This window comes from Crocodylus siamensis, chromosome 11 (genome assembly GCF_052110815.1).
Source record: "Crocodylus siamensis isolate JL-2025a chromosome 11, ASM5211081v1, whole genome shotgun sequence".
Taxonomy (NCBI): Eukaryota; Metazoa; Chordata; order Crocodylia; family Crocodylidae; genus Crocodylus; species Crocodylus siamensis.
The window spans coordinates 20,380,593-20,398,172 of NC_143405.1; the positions used below are offsets into that span (position 1 = coordinate 20,380,593).

The window sequence follows — 17,580 nt, forward strand, 5'->3', positions numbered from 1 at the left end:
TGGTGCCCACATAGAGGGGGCACAAGATTGTCAGCTGCCACAGCCCTGCTGCCCACACAGCCTGTTATGCCTCTGTCCTTTGTGCTCCCACAACTCTTCCTCCTGTTTGATCCACCCCATCTCCAGGGTAACAGGTGACTCTTCCAGCACCAGGGCTGTACGGGGAGCACCTGGTCCTGTGCTGTTGCCCTCACACTAAGGTCTTGGCCATGGGGTAGTGCTGGTGCTGGTGCAGGTGCAGGTGCTGGGAGCTCTGTCTGACATTCCTCTGCCCTTGGGGGCAGCAGGGCACTGTTTGCTCCCTTATCTGTGTGCAGGTAAGGGCAAACAGCAGTGAAGAACAGCTGGTGCCTGGCGCCCAAGGTAGTGGGAGGGCAAAGCATGAGGTCTTGTGAGCAGGGTGCAAGTGCTGGGACTGGGAAGCAGTTGCCCTGGCACTGGCTCTAAACTGTAAAGGGCTGAGTGCCCATCCTGAGCTGCTGCAGTGGGGGAAGGGCCCTGCCTACTAGCAGCAAAGGTTTAAACCTAGGGGCTCTGTCCAAGCTCATGGGAGCCCAAGCTTTTCTTCAGCTCAGCAAAAAGCCAGGAGCTTCTTGCTTTGAGAACAGCTGTAAAAAGGGGCCCTTGCTCAGTACTGCTGCTCCCATTGGGTAGACTAGGGTCAGAGCTATGACCTAACCTACCTCCAGCTCCACCTCCAGCTCATGAGTCATCAGGATCAGAGCTGCCCATCACCCACAAAGTGTACCACAGCCTTGTATGACAGGAAGCTGCTGAGGCCTGATGCTGCACTGCTGGAAACACTGGGGACACAGCATCAGGGCGTACGGAGGACAGCACCCCTCTGATGCCTGCTGCTGCATGCAGTGTGGAGCTGAGCTGGCCCCATGCAAATGGAGCGAAATCATGAATATGGAGTGGCAAGCTGCTCTGCCAGCGCCTTTATAGCCCAAGAGCATCAAACACAGCACAGGGTGGCTGGAACAGAGGGTGTCTTTGCTTGCCGAGTCACAAGGCTGTAGGACACATGGAACACATTGTTACCCACTGCCTCCTGGCAGGCAGCTCAGTCCCACTGTGAGAGCCATTGTCTGAGGCTATGGCTCGGTCCTGGGAGGCTGGGCTTAGATCCATTCAGTCACAATTTCAGTGAGTTTGGTGGGTCTCACTGCTCCCAGCTGCATGTCACAAAAGCCTCATGTAGTTCATTGGACCGAGGCTGGGATGCCAGGGATGGCACAGGGCTGAGAGGCAACCCCCAGGCTGGGATAGTGGGCAGCTGTAGATCTGGAGGGGAGGGCACTGGCAGAGCTGTGCACATGCTGCGGGAGTAATGGAGGCAGGCCTGCCTCCTGCCAGGGTGGTGAGCTGCATGACCTGGCTCTGAACTTAACCAGCCTTTCTGAAGCACACGCCATCTGGGATGGAGAAGCTTGGGCTGAAGCATGGTACCAACAGCCTCTCTTTTGCCTTGCTTCACACTTCTGCCCCAGAGCTGCTCCACTGCCACTAGCTGGGCCATAAAGTAACTGGGTGACAGAAGTATTAGTTTTGGCTCTGGGACTCCCTGGGCACTGCTGGGAGTATAACCTTCAACGCGGAGTATAAATTCTACACTGGACTGGCTGGGTCCGCTGCCCCCATTTCCAATCCAAACTTGTCAGCTCTGGGCATCCCCTTGCCTGAAGCTCATGCCTGTACCTCAGGAAATGTGCTGCCTCCAGAAGGGCTACAAGCCTCTCCAGGAGATCCAGGGGTGGCTCCCTGGGTGCTCTACCAGCTGCTTCTGTGCCAACAGCTCAGTCCAGCCCAGCAAGGGCTTTGCTCTGCTGAGGGGAGCAGCAGCAACCCCCAGGGGGATGCTGGCCAGGACACCCAATTCCTGCTGCTCTGTGCTGCCCGACACTCCAACCTGGTCCTCCTGCATTGATGGGGAACAGGAGGCCCTTCCAGGCCAGTGTCTCCTTTTGGAGCATGATGTCTTTCCTTTCCTTCCCTTCAGGCAACTACTTATCCAGGATAAGGAAGAGCAGCACCAGGAGCACGATGGGCAGGAATACGAGCAGCAGGCTGAGCATCTCAGCCACCAGCAGCGCCATCAGTGCCAGCAAGTAGCAGCAGCGACATTGCTGCTCCAGGCGTCCCAGGTGGTGGATCAGGCACAGGGGGTAGCGCACACAGGGCAGGCAGCCCACCATGCGGCCCGTGTGAAAGCGCACCTGGAAGTGGTGCTCCAGGGCCCCCCAAAGGCCTGGCTGCCGCAGGGGAAGTGTGTGTGGCACAGCCACAGGCGAGGGTGAGGATGGCTGGGTATGCAGCAGCAGCATCTCCTCCTGCAGCTTGCAGATCTCCCACTCCAGCATGGGCGTCTTCTGGCGGCAAATGGGGCAGCGCACACGCCCAATCTCAGCAGCATCTGCCGCCTCCATGATAGCATTCAGACAGTTGTTGCACAGCACATGGTTACAATTGAGCAGGGCCTGCTTGTGCCGTGTGCCATCATACGGCTCTGTGCAGATGGGACACTCGTCCTCACTGTCACAGCCTTCTTCCGCCTCAATGCAGCAGGACGCAACCACCCCTGCCCCATCACTGGGAGCCTGCTCCCCTTCCTCCCTGCAGGGCAGGATCAAGGACAGGCTCTGGCAGGAGGCCCCTTCCAGGCTGGGGAGCTCTTGTGGAGGTACAGGACTCTGGCTGCTGCTGGGCTCTTGTGTCTGGGGGGTGCTGTCCAGGGCAGTGGGGCCATCGGGCAGGTACACCCCCAGCAGCGATGTCCTGGGGCAGCTGCTGATGGATAGTGATTTGGCGGCCTCCAGCAGAGGCTCTGGCACACCCCCCAGGTCCCACTGGTCCAGCTGAGTGCTGGGCACCTCACCTGAGGGTTGAGCACCCCCTCTGTGCTCAGGGGATGCTGCTGTATCGCTCTGGCCACAGATGCAGGAGCTCGCGCCACATCCCACAGCATCATTTTCCCCTTCTGACCTGCACAGGGGCCTGAAGCCAGAGTCGTTCTCCTCTGTGTCTGATTCCTGACATGCTTGCAGCTGCTTCATCACAGCAGCAGCAGAGAGACTCCCAGCGGGGGCTGGCTGTGCTTGTGTTCCCCCTTCTTCCAGGACGGCAGTGAAGAGTCAGGCTGCAGCAGGATGTGTCCAAGGGCCCGGGGCAGGGAGCGGGCTCTGCCTACAGGACAGCTGTCCTGGGCTGGCACTGAGGGGGATTAACAGCACCTGTGTCTGTTCTCTGTCCTGGTGCCCTGCGGGTTCATCCTTATGCTGACCCCCAGGTAGACAGGCTGAGGCACCAGAAGAGAGCTCCCATCCCACACTCCAAGGATGGCACTCCAGTCTGGGCAGACACGTCCGTCACCCCACAAGAGCAGCTGCTCCCCTCTTCCCGTTTCAGTGTAGATACTGACCAGCCCCAGGAAGACAAGTCCAGTGCTAGCACAGCAGGCAGCCTGCAGGGCGATCGGGAAGGGCTGCTCCCACAGCGTTCCCTTGTCCAGTCTTTCACGTCACAGCAGGAGCCCTGGAGCTCTGTCTGGTTCCTTCCAAATCCCAGCTGCTCTGGGGAGCTCCTTCCAGGGGAAGGCTGTCAGCAGCTGGGAGGCCAAGTGTAGACAGTCTGGTTTGTCAGCTTCTGTAATCAACTCTGGGAGAGCAGGCAGCCTGTACCAGGCCCAGCCAGCCTCCTGCCAGCTCCAATCAGAGCTCATGGGGTGGGGCTGGCTCCAGTTGGATTCTTCCTCATTCAACGTTTCCTCCAGCTCACCTTAGCAAGGTCTAGGTTCCCATCTGCAGCTAATGCATCACTGCTCCCCCCTCCCCGGGGCCAGGATCCGCTTTGCACCAGGACCTTGCACTCTTCATTCAGGTCTGGTGCCCACTGCCCTGAGCCCTGCTTTGTTCCCCTGAGGGCTGCATGGGATGGTACCATGATAGTCCCACTGTTACTGCAAGTTTGGCTTGCACCCCCTGTCTTGCCATAAAGTCCCTGCTGCTCCCTGCACTCCCTGTTTTTTTATCACCACTGTCTTGGTGCTTCTGTGCCTAAGACTTTGCAGGGCAAGTGCCTCCTCACCCAGGTGTTTCCCAAGGCTCCTCCTGCCTTCAGTGTGACCTCAAGCCTCCAAGCCTGTAGCCCTCCCCCCAGTACTACATCCACTGGCATTTTTGTCGGTCCAGCTTCAGATTGGTACTCATCTTCTGGCCACACCCAACCCAGCCATCTCCTGTCAGCCCCAAGCCTCCTTTGGCTTTCACATTTTCCATGAGCCATGGGCCTCAGCAGATACAGTTGCACTTGCTCAGGGTGACCCCTTTTATTTGCCTCATACATTTGTAGCCTCTGAAGATCCTTGGTTTGCGTCTTCCTCAGTGGCACTGACAGCCTCTTCAGGGACAATCACAGCCCTCCTCCCACAGTGTTCAGGAAAGAGATTTGGCCAGCCCGCTCAACATATTATCAGCTACCCCCCTTTTGTTCCTGACCCTCACCGGGCATCAGGTTCTAACCAGGCATCAGACTCAGTGCTCAAACGCAGGCCAACCTGAGCCTGCTGGAAACATTTCCACCCCAGCACTGCCCTGCCTCAAGGCACTGGAGGCTGCCTGGGCCCCTCATGTAACCAGAGTTGGTGTTCTGGTCTGAAAAGCTCTGCTACACAGCCTGGCTCCTCCTCATAGTGTACATGCAGCCCAATGCCACAGGCAAGAAGAACCAGGGATGAAAATTAGAAGGGAAATATGCTACCACAGCAAGGAGTCCTCAACCCAGGTTGGAGTGGACATGAAAAAGTCCTAGCAGGGAAGAAGGAAGCCTGGCATGCCCTGCCCTTCCTGAGCCTGCTCACAGGATGTGGGAGAACAGGTCTTCCAGCTCAGCCCCTTTCAGTGTAAGGCCACCACTGGCTAATTAACGTGGGAAAACTTTTATTTTATCTACACCCTACTTATAAAATCAGTCCAGCTACAGAGTGATGCTGAAGATAAAGCTTTAACAGTCCCACATATGTAGGCTGCCCAACCACCTGCAAAGGCCCATCTGCTGATCCAGGGTGGGGGCCAGCATGGTCACACTGCTGGCATGCACAACATTCACTTCCCCTTCCTGCCTGAGAGCATTCCCATCCTGGCCTGGGGCAGCACAGACATCTGCTCCCAGCTGGGAAGAAACTGGCCTGGGGACTGACTCACATCCAGGACACTAATTACTATTTACACAGTGGCTACAAAGAGCTGGATAGGAGTGATGACCTGAGCTCCACAAGCCCAAGACACTGGGCAGAGGTAATAGCATAGGGGCACTGCAGACACACGCAAGTCAGGAAAGGGGCTGGATGGGGAAACCACAGGGCCAGAGGAGCAGGAAGAGGGAAAGGGGGATAACAGCACAGAGGAAGCAGATGCTAAATGCAATCCTCACACCACTTGTTATTGGTGATAACATGTGTAGAGGAAAACAGTAACCTGTACCTGCCCAGACCTGGGAAAGCTGCACTGTGGAGCCATCCCACTCCCAGCAGTTGAGTGATGGGTGGTCATTCAAAGCGGGGGAATTGCATTGGCCACCCTGGGGCAAGTTCCAGCCCCACTTTTGCCTCTCAAAGAGGCCCATGACAGTAAGGCTCAGGGAAAAGACCCACACTGGACTTGGGCTCCTAGCCGTCACACCTGATATCTCAAGCCAAGGCAAAGGGAGCCAGGAGTCTGATGCTACCTGTACTGGGGACTGGCTACCTGGTGAGAAGTGTAATGAAACCCTTCCTTCACTGTACAGCTGCATCTGAACCTGTATCCATGCCCTCTGCCCCACCAAAGGCAGATTCCAAGGGCAGGCTCTGCGACTTCCCTGGGCCTGTGGCCTGGTCAAACAGCATCCCCAGACCCTTGTGCATACTTTCAGCTTGGTGCCCAGCCCATATGGACTCTAGTCACTCAGAACTGCAGTGCAGGTGCTACAAGCTGGAGGGAGCAGCAGGGCTGGCTGCTGGGCTCCACGAGGGGGTATAAAAATGTGCAACATTTTAATTATCCTGCTGAGGTTTCACGGCAGCCCTTGAGGAAAGGGGAAGTTCACACTTCGAGAGGTAGGTTTAGGGGGTTGGTAAACTCCAGAAGACACCAGGGACTCCTGCTTCAAGCACTCCAGGGGCCCCTAGGCAGCAGAACACATTTACAGAACACAAAGGGCTCTGATTGCACAGACAGCACACTGGGAGTTCAGAGACCTGGTTTATTCAGGACTTTGCCACACACCCGCTTGGGCCTGAAGCAAGTCACAGTTGAATTCTCTGACCTGCACAGAGTGGGAATAATGGCACTCCTCAATACTTGTGGGCAAGGGATCAAGGGAAACCTACTCGCAACCTCCCAACCCATAGCTGTTGTTCCATGTGCTGCATCTAGGAATTGCACCAGATCACACGTACCCTGTGTGTCCATCTAGCACCTTAAGCCACAGAACAGCCGAGTCTGGGGTCTTGGTCCATACTAATGAGGTGGTGCTCACAACCCCAGAGGACAACAGGCAAGAATATAAGTGAATTTGGTTAGGATAGTAAGTGTCCATCACACTCCAGACAGCTATGAAAGACAAGGGTTGGCTGCAGCCAAAATTGCAAGGCCTGGCTTGGGGAAACTTAACAGCTGCCAGGCCGAAGCCCATCACCAGCAGGCCAGCCATGCTGGCTGAGACACCCTTGGACTGAGGTTGAAGCCAGGTGCCTGGGGGTTTATTAGACATGATTCCTGCAGGCTCACTCCTCTGTGCTTACATGCACTCAGCTGTGAGCAGGCCCAGCTCGGGGCTGGGATTATGACCAAGTTTCTGACTGGAAGCGACGGGATCGCTCTAAGGCTGCAAGGTACTCCTCAGCTTCTGAAGTAGACAGGCCTCCTTCTAGCTGGAACACTGTTTTTAGGGCCTCTGCGACACCCGCTGGCATCTCCTTGGCATTTCTGGAAGAGAAAAAGTGCCACTGTTGTGTGCCCAAGACAGGAGAACATGGTCCAGGCTCTGTACTTTAAAGCCTCTGCTGCACCCTTTGGACCCTGTTACATGGCATGCTAGCCTTAGTGACACTGCACATTCAGGGCAGACAAGGCCAAGCAGTCACAGAGCCAGAGGCTCAGCCAAATCATTTCCTGGCTTGTAAACAAAACCTGAGCTGGTACTTCCAAGAATGTGAGGGAGGTCAGTGTCACTCTGAGAATTGGCAGTGAAGTTCCTGCTCTTGAGTTGGATTGGCAGGAAGCAGAGGAGAAAAAAGCCCTCTTGATCTTACTATTAATGATGATAGCAATAATCATACTCAGTGATTACCTAATGCAAGATGCTGGACAAAGACTATGCTCCACCCTTCCATGGCCCCTTCCTCCCAAGGAACCCAAAGCACTTTATAGACACCAGGAAAGCCCTAAACATCTTTGTGGGAGCCGAACTAGCCCTACACTCCTTTCTGAGATTAGGAGGCAATAGCACACAGATTAAATGATTTACCCAAGACCACCTGGTGAGTCACTGGCAGAGCTAGGAATAAGGCTCCAGTCTTATGAGCACAGACCCTCTAATGCCAGACTGCACTTTCCAACTAACAGCCTGAACTATACCAGCCTCCGCTCAGAGTCAGTGAGTGCTGGGCAGAGATCTCCAGGGCTCCCCAAAATACAAATGTAAAATACTTAACAAGTAAGGGCAAAGGGCTGTAGTGCAAGCCAGAAACTCATGTAGGCAGGCTTGGAAGCAGAGACAACCTGCCAAAGAAGTCAGGTCTCACAGGTTCTAGGAGAACACGATTGAAAGCACTAAGAGTAAGAGATGGTGTTCAAAGGTCAAAGGGCAGATGACAGGATCCCTCTGTAAATACCACTTTAAGTGCCAGATCCCTGTGTTAGCGAGTGCAGGAACTACACAGATATTTCACTGGCTTTTCATTTTTTGTTTTAGAGGCCCATGAGCAAAGTCCAACCTAAGTTCAGACTTTCAGTCTCAACGTGCCATAGGGGAAAGGTCCAGAGAGATCCCAGTTTTGGCTCTGGTACACCGCAGTGACTGGTCACTGTTGCTTTGGATGCAGTGGTGTCTCCAACCTAGCTTCTAATTGGGACAGACTGAGCCTTATCAATGGCTTTGTTCTTTTCTTCAGGAGCTGAGAATTGAGACCTACTGACTCCTCTTAATAGGGACCACAGACATATTAAAGGGCATGTGTCCATTAATTGCTTAGGAAACTGGAGACTTTGGGATCTTACTGGCTCTTTCTCCATGCCTCTATTCTCACAGAGCAGTGCAGGCAGCTGGCCACAGAAAGTACTCCTCTTCCTTAGACATGGGCTGTGCCTTGCTGATGCAAGCTTTGGTCACCTCCAGACTCTGTGTGAGGTTGGATACAAAACCTCAATCCTTAGCTGGTGCATAATGTGGTTGGGGCAAACGGAGAAGCAGCACATGACAGGGCCCATGCCATGCTCTGCTCTGGCTGAGGACCAATTTCTGAATGCAAATCATGATACTGGATGGCTATAAAGCCCTATAAGGTCTAGGCTGCCATTATCCCGGATGCTGCCTCCACTCTTTACCTTATCAAATAGTTTCCCTGGGCTGTGGTGCTGTAGCTGAAACTCACGGAAAGCAGGGGTGGGGGGAGAGAGTGAGAGCATTCTAAAATTCTCTCCACTTCATGATCACATGACCTATAGAGCTGCATGCCTCCTTGCTTGTAGGTGCTCTATTCAAGATTTCCCCTAGGGAGATCATTGGGATCCTGTTTGCAACTGATCCCTGACAGCAGTCACTTGGAAGACAAGTGACCGTTCTGTTGATAAACAATGGACCTAGGGCATGGTCTGTTCTAGGAAACCACTGGAATTCTGAGTGCTCAGGTACCCTGAGCACTGAAATGGATGCACCAGGCACATGTAATAATGCCGTCCTGTAGGGACAACAGTACAGTGCTGCTAACCCCAACCTGGCTGCAATTCTAACTCTGGCAAATGTACAGACAGTTTCCCCACTGCACAACACTCTGCCAACTATCAAATCAGCAGGCTGTGCCATAGCAGGACTGACCACTCTGATTTCTACCTGGACGATAGGAAGAATGAAAATACCCCACCCCAACACTATTCAGATGCACCCTGAGATGGCAGCACCCTGAGCCAGCCAGTACTTACCCAGCCAGGTAGATGTGAGCATTGTCACGACTCAGCAGGTTCCACACCAGCCCTTTGTTTTCTCTGATTCGGTGCTGGACATAAATCTTTTCCTCCTGTGGGGAAGTACACACCATGATAAGCAGCAGTGGATTCTAGCTGCCAGCACAGACACCAGTGCTGCTCATCTTGCTAGAGAAGGTAGAGAGGGGCAAATGGTAGGATTCCTCCCCTATTACTGATTTGTTAGTGTTCTGAACAGCCCAGTTTGTACCAACCCCATCTAGAAGCAGGCAGAACTGATCCAGGTGCTTCACAGTGCCCGCAGACCTAGACCATACAACCATCGCTTGCACTGCAAGCTCCTTGGGGACAGATCCTCATCCTCACTGGGGCAAAACTGGGAGGGACAAGCCACTATGACGTGAACACAGCAGGGCAATCGCTGAGAGACAAAGCCACATCAGGAACTGAGTGGCTACAGTAAATAGACAGGGATCCCTTCCCTGCACCTCTCCTGCCAGCAGCTGTAGGTACTAGTTGGTTCACTGCTGGGCCATGACCTAGAGAAGCTGCAAGCTATAGATTCCCTAGAAATAATCCTTCCAGCCATCTCCAACCATCCCCACACCCTCAGACTAGCACTGAAATACAACTGTGACACTACCTGTCCTCAGACCATCCCAAGACTGCAGCCGTGCCAGTGAAAAGCTTGCCATGCCTTGCCCCTGCCTTGAATGAAGACTTTCCACCTTACACCAAGTGCCAAAGCTTAAGACTGCTCCTCCTGCCATTGGACCAACATTGGACCCCTACCCCTTTGTGGGGCTAAAACCTACTCCTGCAACTCAGAAATGCAGCAGGGCTAGCCTGAAAAGAGGGGGCCAGGCAGACAGGTGGTGACTAGTTCATTGCATCTCCAAGCAGCTTCCTTCTGGGGTAGGGCAGGGTAGTAAAGCTGTCCTACTGTAGCAGGATCCCTCAGAGAGGACAGCTCTCAGCACCTGCCCCTCTAATGCAGCTATGCCAGCAGCAGCGAACTGGTCCAGGCCCTTCACTGCTAGGTCCATTGGAAATGATTGGCTTGAGTGCTACAGATACACTACAGTGAGCATGAAAATAGGGAAGACCCATCTTTGCCACTGGTGGAGCTGAATGGGCACTAGGTGTACCTCTCAACCCTGTCCATCATCTTTGCCATTAGTGAACCAGCAGCAGGCAAGTGAGACTACTGCACTTTGCCCCTTTCAATCAGGCCTGAAGTAAGGAAGTGCCATTTTATACTCAGTGGATTCTGCTCTCTGCACAAAGCCTGGATCTCCTCCCAGGTGCCCTGGTTCAAATGCATGCAGTTACCCGCTGTGGAATGCTCTGCAGGGTCGGGCTCTCTGGCGAGGAGATGTGTATACGTAAGCTCAGAAGAGGGTCCGAGATGCTTTATCAAATGGTGAAACAGTTGTAAAAACTATTAGAGTCCAACACATTGCTCCTACCACTAGCTTCTGGCTTCCTGCAACACCATTGACCATTGTACTTACTGCTACCTAACAGCCTACTTGTGTCTGTAACTTGCTTATACCACCCATGAATCATTGATCAACCCTGTATAAACTATTGATAAACATACCAGTAACATGGAGCAACCCAGCACAGACACTGAGGCAGAGTGCCTGACAGAGCTCATTTCTACCCTCCCACTAAGCCAGGCTCTTAAAACATTGCTCATTATGGGCCAGTGAGTATTTACCCTGGCAACCTGGCCCTTCCCCATCAATAGTTGAAGCTCAAGAGACTGTGACTGGATTTCAACCATTCCAGGCCACTATGAGATGCAATGTGGACATGTGGAACACTCCACCTCCCTGGTAGAAGTCCCCAAAGCAGCTCTTGGTATGGGCTGCCACTGGTGCAGGTATCAGTCTCCCAAGCTAAAATCATTCCATGCATTTGTCCCACGAAGTAGTGATACTGGATAGGAGGCAGCAAGGTCATCTGAGGCGCAAAGCTCCCCGCAGTCAGAGTTTGGCTGAGATGGCCATCATAGGTGAGCAAACACATTGTAGGCACTGACAGCCAGCCATGGCCACCCACAGCTCAGCATCGTTAATGTTAATCAGCTAAGTGCTGACAGTGGTTCTGCCCATGAGGCTGGGACTCTGCTCAAGTCCTTAAATGATCCACTGCTAGTTGCACAGCCAGTAAACATCCTATGTACTATGGCTCTTCAAAACCAGAATGTGATGTGCTGGAAACATGCAAGGGGAGAGCTTAAAACAGGGTGCAGTCTCCCTCTTTCCTACAAGGGAAAGGTCAGGAGAACAAGGGGATTGAGATGGTGACTCAGGCTGGGGGAGGGAATTCCAGGCACTTCCTGAGTCTTGGTTCAGGCCAGGATCTTGGAGCATGAGCACTTGTACGAGTCAACAGGCTTGCCAGCCCTCTGTAGAGGGAAGAACCCAAGTGCCTGCATGATATATCATCACTGCATTTTGGCCAAAAGGTTCTTTCAAACCATGTTTCCTTAGAAACTGTCAAGAAACGGTGTCATTACCCTTCTCTAGGTCTGCACTGAATGCATAGGTACTTTGTTTCCCAGCTCCCCAGAGTATTTCTCAATGTCTTCTTATTCAGGAAAGAAGGCACACAGTACAGGCAGCCAGACCTAGCATCATGAGTGCACAAAACAGGACAGGATCACACAGACATGGATGCGGCACAATTTCTATCACCTCTTGAAAGGAGTTATCAAATGTCTAGCTGAAGAGGAACATCAAGGCCAGCAAGCCTCAGGCTGAGCCCAACGTGGTGGGACTTAAAATGTACGTAAAGGTGGCTGGATTATCAGAAACGACCTGGATTTCAAAAGAGCTTTTAACCCAGTTGCTCCTTAGAGGTTGCTGAGGAAAATTGTTGGGCAGGGGTGAACAGCAAATTCTTATTTTGCCTCAGAGGGGCTGTGACAGGAAGGCAAGAGCCTGCAGCGCAAAGCAGAGTAGCTCTGGACTAGCTGCTCTCATCTATTCATCCTCAATGTGGAAGAAGCAGCTGACAGCAGGTGGGTGACGGACACTGACAACACCTGGTTGCTTTGGGCCTTTCTCCCATTCCTTCCAGAGCCTGTGGGAGCAGGACTGGGCGCTGTGTAAGTTTTCCAGCTCACTTGCTTCTGTTGCGGTCAATTAAACAGGAAAATAGTAGCAAAAACCCAACCAAACTCTGCAATTATACAGTTAGGCAAAGGGCTGGGGAGATTTTGCAACGAGATTAAACTGATGTATTATGAGCAGCCAGATAAAAGATGTCTGAAAAATCAATGACAAGCATTAAGGAAGGGGAAAAAATGTAAACTAACTGGAAATAAGTTCCCATTCACACCTTTTCTGGAAAACATCCATATTCGAGTTGAAACTGGCATTGTGGGACCATTCTGGGGGCAGAAAGAGCCAGTACAATGAAGAATATCTGCATACAAGTTATTTTCAATAAAACTAGTTTGTTTGTAAGAGACATGTTAGCAGGCTGCACATCAGCAGCAAGTAAAAGGAGCCTGATGGAGAGGGAACAGTGCAGGGTGTTTTTCAGCTGCTGGGAGCTGGAGCATTGCAGAGCAGACAGGGCACAGGGGCTGTTCCACAGCTTGTTGGGGCTGTGTGCCTAGCTGATCTGCCTTGGGCTTCAAGGCTGCTTTTACACCTGGAAACAGCAGCTGTGCTGATTATAGATGAATGGGAGAAGAGTCAGCTGGACAGATGGTGCAGCAGAAGAGAATGGAGAAGCAGAATAAGGTGATGTGGTACCCTGGCGATAGCGTGGCAGGCACCTCTGCTTACCTCAGGGCCCTGCCACTCAATTCCCCAGTGCCACCACCTTACAAAGATCAGAAGGCAGCTAGAGGGAGAGCTGGTTTTAAAGCAACTGAGGGATTGAGGTAAGAGTTTGAGTTGCCAGTGGGTAATTATCAGGGATCCTGGTTTTCTCTGATAAAAAAAAAAAATCCCCAATTTTAAAATTAAAAAAAGTAACCAATTAAAATGAAACATCACTGATATATATATATATATTAGTAGTGTTTCATTTTAACCGTGGATTTTGGGTTACTTTTTTAAATCCAAAAATTGGGGATTTTTTTTTAATCAGAGAAAACCAGGATCTCTGGTAATTATAGATGGGGTTGGAGGGGCAGAAGGGATGGGGGTTGTCACTTTTTTCCCCCCAAGTTTACTACCATGGCAACCTTACAGGATCTTGGAGCCTTTTATCTGTCACATGCTCCACTTAAACAAAGCTGATTAACCACCGTGTTGTGCTCACACTTCTTTCAGAGGCCCCATTCAAACGACCTCTCCTGTTTTCACGCAGCACATTTGTGTACCCAGCTGGATGGTAACACTGAGCTCCTGGCAGAGGCTCATCTTCCCAGAGCCAGCCCCCTCCACAGAGTCCGGCCTTTAACCACTGGGTTCCACTAGAAACCGAACATACCAGGTTTATTCCCTGAGGGAGTCAATGGAGTTGGCTAACTCCATTACCCACCCTGGTTACTGCACTGAGGTCTCACACCCCAGCAATTACTGCACTGGAAGTGAAAGTGGTGGAAAAAAACCAGTCCTGTTCAGAAAGGTGCTTGGGACAGGCCAGAGCAGTATGGGGGGCATAATGCTGCTTATGTGGAGACTGGGTTTGGTGACCAACACCCTCCACAGTTTTAAGTCAGGCAGCTGAAACAATCTTGCCATGTGTAACTGACTCATGTGCAAGTCAGCTATACAACAGCATGCACTGGACTAGGAGTCAGGTACAGAAATGCAGAGCAAGCACCATCAGGGCCAGGCCATGACCACACCAGCATGGCAGCATCCTGGTCCTTCAGAAATACTGGCATGGCCCACATGCTCACAAGCAACATCCCCATCTTGGAACCGTAGCAATGGTGCTTCACACTATCTTTCTGGAACCTGCCCCAGGGGAGACCTGCAGCTTTGGTGTCTACAGGCCTAGAATGACTGAGAAACAGACAGTGCCCAGCCTGGGAAATGAGTGGCCCTTCACGCGTTCATCCTTCTCTGCTGTAAGCCAACCTTAGGAAGGCTGTCATGTCATCAGGAGGGGGAAACTGCTCTACAGGCAACTTGACAGTGTAATCTACAGCTGTAACAAAGCCAGCCCTGCAATACAGGCCAGCAGAGCCTCAACCTCCTGCTGGAGGCAGATGCTGAAAGACAGAAGTGAAGCCCCCACACCAAGGAGGGAAAAGCATAGCCCTCCTGCCTGGCAGCCGGAATCCCCAGCTGGTTCCAGACAAATGTGAACCATCCCATGAGACAGGGTGACTTGCCTCAGCAGCTCCCCTATGTCTCTCCAGGCGTTCTCCCACCCAGGGAAAGAGTTCTGGTTGCTACAGGCATTGCTCAGTTGTGGTCTTCCCCGCACACTACATATCTTATTGGACCGTCTCATACTCTGCCTTTTGGGTGAACACTACCAACCCAGATGAGCACATACCACTATCTGCTGGCATCACCATTGTCACCTGTCTCATCTTCTTGTCCCCAGATTCCTGTTGGCTTTGTAAATGGGAAGAGCTCTCCTATGTTCCCAAAACTGTACTGACTATCTGTACAGGAAAATACCCAACACTGTCTTCCCGTCTTGTGGGATTCCCACCCCCTTTTCATTAGTACCATGGCACCCATCAATCACTTTATGAGAGAAGCAGCACTGGAGTGCTCCATCTCTCCTTCAAATGCACCAGCCTGTTCACTAACCTGGTCCCTGGAGAAGGCTGTAAAGAGAGTCAGGAAGCCCTTTTTCACCAGCTCCTCCCATTCAGCCTGACAGTAGAAGTCCTTGGATTTCTGGCGGCAGCCGAAAAATAAACAGTTCCCTGCCAAGAAATAAGAACCGTGTTGGAGGGAACCCAGCTCCCCAAGGGAAGTGCTCTGAGACAGGCACCCATGAAATGCACTTGGACCAGGCCTGCAGGTGAAGGGACTGCCTCAAAGACACTCCTTGAAAGCAACCATAGATAAGGCAGTGCGCCCCACAAGTATCCAGCCAGGAACTAGGAGTAGCATGAACTGGAGCAGGTGACAGGCACCTTCATCTTTAACTCAGGGGCAGCCTGTGGTGACAACTGGTTCCAACCTGCTATACCCACTCTCTAGCCAGGTGCCCTGGCCCCTAGAGATAGTAGTGCCTGCCAGGTCCTGCAGACTCCATGGACAGCCTCTGACAAGTCCATATGCTAAGCTGACCCATATTCTGCCCAGCCATGCTTTCTGCTAAGGTGCAGTGGGTATGAGATAAGAGAAATGCCATTCCCCAAAAGTGGCATTTGCCTGCCACACTAACAAGGTGGATGGCCCCAGGAAGGATGACTGGCTCCTGGGAGTCTAATGGCTTTTCACTGGCAGCCTTCAGCTGTTTGCATCAGAACTGGAGCTGGGTTTTTGCAGGATATGCCAAGGCCACCATCACCCACAGCCAGGAAACTGCAAGCAAGTCCCAAGCCTTGGACAATGGCCCAGATGAGGCAGAGGTGGGAGCAGAGCCATTGCTCCCTTTGAGAGACAGCATAGGCTTGTGCATGGCAGCTGTGCTAGATCAGGAGCCCTGAGATCTGTACTTAAGCAGGTAGACCGCCTCAGCCCTTCCAGAAGGGACAGCCTACTTCCCAGGGTCAGCCTGTTCTTGGCCTCTCTGCTGACATTCTCCTGGGAGCACCATCAGGCCAGAAAGGGGGATGAGACTCCAACTTGATCCAGAGAGATGACACAGAAAGAGCCTCTCTGCACAGCTGGATTGGAAATAATGGCCAAAGGGTGTTAACCCAGGCCAAGGTGCCAACCCAGACCCTAATTCACCTCTCTGTGCCCCCATTTCCCAATCTGGAGGACCTGGCCCTCATGCCTTTCAACCAGATCAATCCAAATGCCAAAGATATACCCCCATGGGTGTATACATCTCACTCTGAAGAGCCTAAAAATCAAAGATTTGCCCCCCACAGCCCAAGGGGCCCAGATGCCAGAATTTCCTGGTTCTCCCAGCTCCTCCCACAAACTAAAGATTGTGCCCCTCACCTCCCATGGTACTCACCTGACAGGACCTGACCTCTAGAATCCCTCACCCTCAAGTCCTGGCTTAGGGTGAAGTTGCTGTTCAGCAGAGTGGCTGGGAGGGCTTGTATAGGCCAGGTCTCTCTGTGCCCTGTTTCTCTTCGGCTCCTTGCATCCTCACCTCCACCCAGCCACACTCTTTCCTCCACACTGGACACACAGTCTTTCCCACATCCTCTGGAGGATTATTCCCAACTGAGGACCTCACCTTTCCTGCCCTGGGCAACACGTTCCTGGACAGCTGCTCTGAAAGGTGCCACTCCTGTACCAGGGCCAATCATGATCACGGGGGTATCTGGCTTGGCAGGGAACTTCATTCCTCCTTTCTTTACCCAGAGAGGCACCCAGACATCACCTGCAAAAAGGAACAGACCAACAGGTCATGGCTTGACCACCACAGATCTTGGAATTAGAACTGGAACATAAGCACAGCAGATATTCACCCCCCCACCCCATGTATGGTTCTGGGGCTGCTCAACCTGGTTCCAGCCAACCAGTACCCATGATAGATATATGAGAACTACCTGATGGTAAAACACCCCTTGCCCAGGGAGGGCTGCCCTGAAAGCAGGATCCACATGGTAGAACACACTTGACTTGAACACTGGTTGTGGGAGGTGAGGGGTGTTGGGTTACAAAGGTCTTTATATGAAGGAATTGCTGGAGACCAGTACCCCCTAACTGTGGTGGTACGGATAGGACTCACCTTGACTGCAAGCTGGGTGGGAAAGGCCCTAGCCAGGTACTGGAAGCATGCCCAATCCTACTTAGCTTATAAAGAGTGTTGTGACCACAGCCTGCACAGTACATATGGAACCACGCTTCACTCTAACAGTCACCCAGCTCACCATCTCTTCTGTAGGAACCCAACTGGAGGCCATGCTGTACAGGTCTCTTTAGATGGATGAGGTTGGTACACTCAGAAGTGTTCTCCTGCCCAGCATTAGTGCCATGAAGGGCTGGGACTACACTGCTGGCCCTCACAACAGAGGGAAGGGCCCAAGAAATTGGAAGCAGCCTACTGTGGCACAGCGGCTAGCTGGGAAAGCAGGCAGCTAGGGAAGGTTTTGGCAGCTGGACTCAGGAAAAAAGGTTCCAAAGCAGGAGATGGCTCGGGTCCTTGGGGTAGGGGCTGGATGTGCAGCAGCTGGGGCTGGCAGCTGAGAAAGGGGCTGTATGTCATGGGGTAGCAAGGCACTTCCTGCTGGGAAGCTCAGACCTATGCTCACTGCTGACAGGCCCCCAGGCCTGCCTCTTGCCAACTAATATGCACAAGTTCCATCCAGGCTCTTGCTAGCCGATATGCA

At 52.5% G+C, this 17,580-nt stretch overlaps 2 protein-coding genes across 3 annotated transcripts in view; both read right to left on the reverse strand.

Annotated features, from left to right (window-relative positions):
• Positions 1 to 991: 991 nt before the first annotated feature.
• On the reverse strand, positions 992 to 3,555 carry RNF229 (ring finger protein 229). Its single transcript, XM_090021309.1, has one exon. It carries the CDS (start codon positions 3,054 to 3,056, stop codon positions 2,007 to 2,009), a length of 1,050 nt encoding a protein of 349 aa, XP_089877435.1. The 5' UTR covers positions 3,057 to 3,555; the 3' UTR covers positions 992 to 2,006.
• Positions 3,556 to 4,446: 891 nt separating this feature from the next.
• NDOR1 (NADPH dependent diflavin oxidoreductase 1) overlaps positions 4,447 to 17,580 on the reverse strand; it is a 38,983-nt gene continuing 25,849 nt past the window's right edge. For both annotated transcript variants that reach the window (XM_090021307.1, XM_090021308.1), the window contains exons 12-15: positions 16,482 to 16,628; positions 14,924 to 15,042; positions 9,180 to 9,274; positions 4,447 to 6,965 (exon numbers count right to left, since the gene is read on the reverse strand). In XM_090021307.1, the coding sequence (XP_089877433.1) occupies positions 6,821 to 6,965; positions 9,180 to 9,274; positions 14,924 to 15,042; positions 16,482 to 16,628 (506 nt within the window). In that variant the 3' untranslated portion in view covers positions 4,447 to 6,820. The remainder of the gene's footprint in view (positions 6,966 to 9,179; positions 9,275 to 14,923; positions 15,043 to 16,481; positions 16,629 to 17,580) is intronic.